The sequence below is a fragment of the Engraulis encrasicolus genome, chromosome 5 (assembly GCF_034702125.1).
Source record: "Engraulis encrasicolus isolate BLACKSEA-1 chromosome 5, IST_EnEncr_1.0, whole genome shotgun sequence".
In the NCBI taxonomy this organism is placed as follows: Eukaryota; Metazoa; Chordata; class Actinopteri; order Clupeiformes; family Engraulidae; genus Engraulis; species Engraulis encrasicolus.
The window spans coordinates 57,055,850-57,059,044 of record NC_085861.1 but is presented as its reverse complement, the minus strand read 5'-3'; the positions used below and the strand labels follow the sequence as shown (position 1 = coordinate 57,059,044).

The following is a 3,195-nucleotide window of genomic DNA, read 5'->3' as shown; positions in this document are numbered from 1 at the left end:
GACACTTGGATTGAGCAGATGACGAGAACGGGTCCCCCTCCATTCCATGAGGCTTGACATTCAGGGCCTTTTTGGCTCTTGGGCCCGGCAGGCCCGCGCAGTATATGTGTCCTTGACTGTAGGCCTGCAACATTACCTTGTATATATATCTGTCTTGTCTTATATATCTGTCTTGTCTAAAACATACACTTTTAATTGGTTCACAGCCTAAGAAGGTGAGCTTTTAAAAAGTCTCCCTAAAGTCATTCTCTTAAAAATCAATTTCTGTGATTTTCAACGGCCTTGTGTGATTCTTTTTTTTTAAGAGGCTGGAAAAGTGTAATCCTCCACATAACACATTTTCACATGTACAGTATACAGAGTAAAGTGGAATAGCTGACAACCATTAGTCAGGTAAAGACAGATGGTGTTTGCTGCCTGTGCTGTTTAGGGTCCCGTAGATAATTACGCTGGAGAGACTCATCGCAAACACACAGGCAACTTGGCTCATGTTCAGAGCATCAACAGCTATTTATCTTTTGTAGGCCTACATATGCCTCAGTCACGGTAAACTCTTATGTAGGTTAGTTTTAAAAGACATTGGGGTATGGGGACGCAAGCAGTTTATATGTTTATTGGGCCTTTAAAAAGTAGAATAGGCTCGCTTATCCATGCAATTAAAATTATCCAACTGTAACGAATGTTGATGTTTTAGTTGGCAATGCTGCCGCGGTTAGCTCTACAGTGTGTACAGTTAACCTAATTGTCAAATTGACATTTGATTACAATCACGAGGTGTGCTGTTGATAACGCGCAAACTTTTGCCTCGCCAAAGACTCCCCGCACCGTTTAGCCTAGCCTACTTTGTTGTAAAGAAAGGGAAACATTTGATTGTCGAATAAATTCACTGTCACCATATTCATGAGCAGAATCTTCAATCTGTTCATCGTGACTTAGGCCTAACCTAAATCCAAAAAAGTAAGAACTATGGTCTGTTGAATAAGTCACCTGAATATTCAAACCAACACTTGAATCAAACAGGCTGCTGCGGGTAGGCTATATCTGTCATCTCAAATCAACACTTGAGCCCTGATTTCAGAAAAGGTGAACAGAGATGAGCTCCATCATAAAAGAAATGAGTGTAAATTGTCTGCAACGAGAAACTGTTACAGATGCCACCGGACGACGGTGTAACAATAAATTCCATTCTTATCTCTTAAGAACATGGCGTCTCGCCGCCGAAAGAAAATGAGACGGGAGACGAGTAACAGCATCAATAAATCACTCTAGCCCAATGTTATTCCCTGGAGATTTCTCAAGGATTGAATTAAGCACCTCCATTTCCATCTACCACCTGATCGCGACGCATATAAATCCCAACGACTGATCAACACCATCAGACACACGAGACCTTGAAGCGAGAGGAGGCTGTAGCCTATGAATCGGAAGGGGAGACAACGGGTTATCCTGCCTTTGACGAGAGGGAAGGGGCAGACTGGCGAAACGCGTTCATGCTTAAAAGTGTCCGCCTTTTGGTGGTGTTGGGGATTTCATTTTTTGCCACCACAACGACTTCGTGCATTCTGTTGCGCACTGGAGTCGAAGAGGGAAGGAACTCTAGCTGCGGGATATTGTTCTCCAGTCTGAACTGAAATCGCTCCGCTGAGCGAGAGGGGAGCTATCCAGTGCTGAAGTTGCATTTCTCTCCGCCCGTGCGAAACGCGGTGTTGCAGAACCACACCGAAAGCAAGGTGGTTTGCTTTTTTTTGCACCGCGCAGGTGTCCGAATTTCGCCTCCCTCTCCGTTCCGCCTTTTCACCAAGACTTGAGACTCCTGTGGACCCCGTGTTGAATGTAGACAGGACTGTGTGTTGGACGCGTGTTTCTGTGCAGCTCTCTAAAGATGCCAAGGTCTTTCCTGGTGAAAAAGGTGAAGCTTGATGATTTTTCATCCTCGGACCTCGACAGCTCATACAGCAGGTCCAGGACTGATCTGAGTCTTCGCATTCACGAAAAAGGTAAATGATTGTAAGCGCCGTGAATTGTTAGAACTCAACGTTTCCACCACGCATCCTCCTCTAAAGCTGTTCTGCTTTTGTATTTTCCCTTACAAGGAGGAGTTTATAACATGGAGTTGGGACTTGTTTTCACATAATGTATAGCAATACTCTCTCTGATTGCATGTCGATAACTTGGTACTGAGCACTCAATATGTCGTTTTGGGGATAGCACATAGCAGAACGCACGCAACAGATGCAAACAATGAAGAAAGCATCTCCGTCAATGATGTACAACATCCCCACCATACCGAGAAGTTTATACGGATATTATGGGATTTGGTTATTCGTTTATTTATGTAGGCCTATTTATTTATTTATTTGTTTATTTTACAGTCTACCTCTTCCTCTCTTGACAAATTTAACACAAACGAGGAGAGGAGGTGTTTTGTCCATGCATCTGGGACTTCTTGCTCTTAACTCCAACAAGGCATTCTGACATTGCATTGTCTTTCCACTTGTTTTTAAGATGATAAAGCCTAATTATGCGTAATATACAATTACACCACGTCCACATAGGCCTATGAAAATATTTCTGTTCTAATTTAGCCACAGATGATTTCTCCTTTTGTTTCTCCGGTGGTCTCACATGCTCCCGGATAATAAGAACCGTGAACAAATGCTTTGATTTAACTGCAGTGATTCTCTGAACTGGTTCTGACCAAAAAAAAAACATGCTCTGACATTTACACTATGGTCCGATTAGACAAGAAGCTTGTTGCATGTTCTCAGCACACTGTTCTGAGCACAGACAGTCTCCACGTATTAATAATTGATTGGGCTAACCCTCTTGTTCGCTTGTAGGTTACATTAGCGAATACATCAGCCCGTCTGTCTATGATGGAGAGAGCGACGGGGGCATCAAAGTGCCGTCTCCCGAGCCCATCTACGATGGAATCCACAGTGATTACGGGGCAGCGGACTCGGACCAGGTCGACAGCCCGCAGTCGGAGATCAGCTCCGGATACATCAACGGAGACACCGCGGTGAGCGAGGGATATACAGTGGATGCTTTCTTCATCACGGACGGAAGATCACGGCGGAAAGTTATCAGCAGTCCCCGGGCCATCCAGCGGCATACGTGCAACGAGTGCGGGAAAACATACGCCACGTCTTCCAACCTGAGCCGGCACAAGCAGACTCACCGGAGCCTGGACAG

At 44.8% G+C, this 3,195-nt stretch overlaps 1 protein-coding gene across 1 annotated transcript in view; it reads left to right on the top strand.

Annotated features, from left to right (window-relative positions):
* Window positions 1-1,882: 1,882 nt before the first annotated feature.
* The window catches only part of scrt1b (scratch family zinc finger 1b), a 1,683-nt gene continuing 370 nt past the window's right edge, over window positions 1,883-3,195 (top strand). The window contains exons 1-2 of the mRNA XM_063198363.1: window positions 1,883-1,997; window positions 2,841-3,195. The exon at window positions 2,841-3,195 is cut by the window's right edge and continues 370 nt beyond it. Coding sequence (XP_063054433.1) covers window positions 1,883-1,997; window positions 2,841-3,195 — 470 coding nt within the window. The remainder of the gene's footprint in view (window positions 1,998-2,840) is intronic.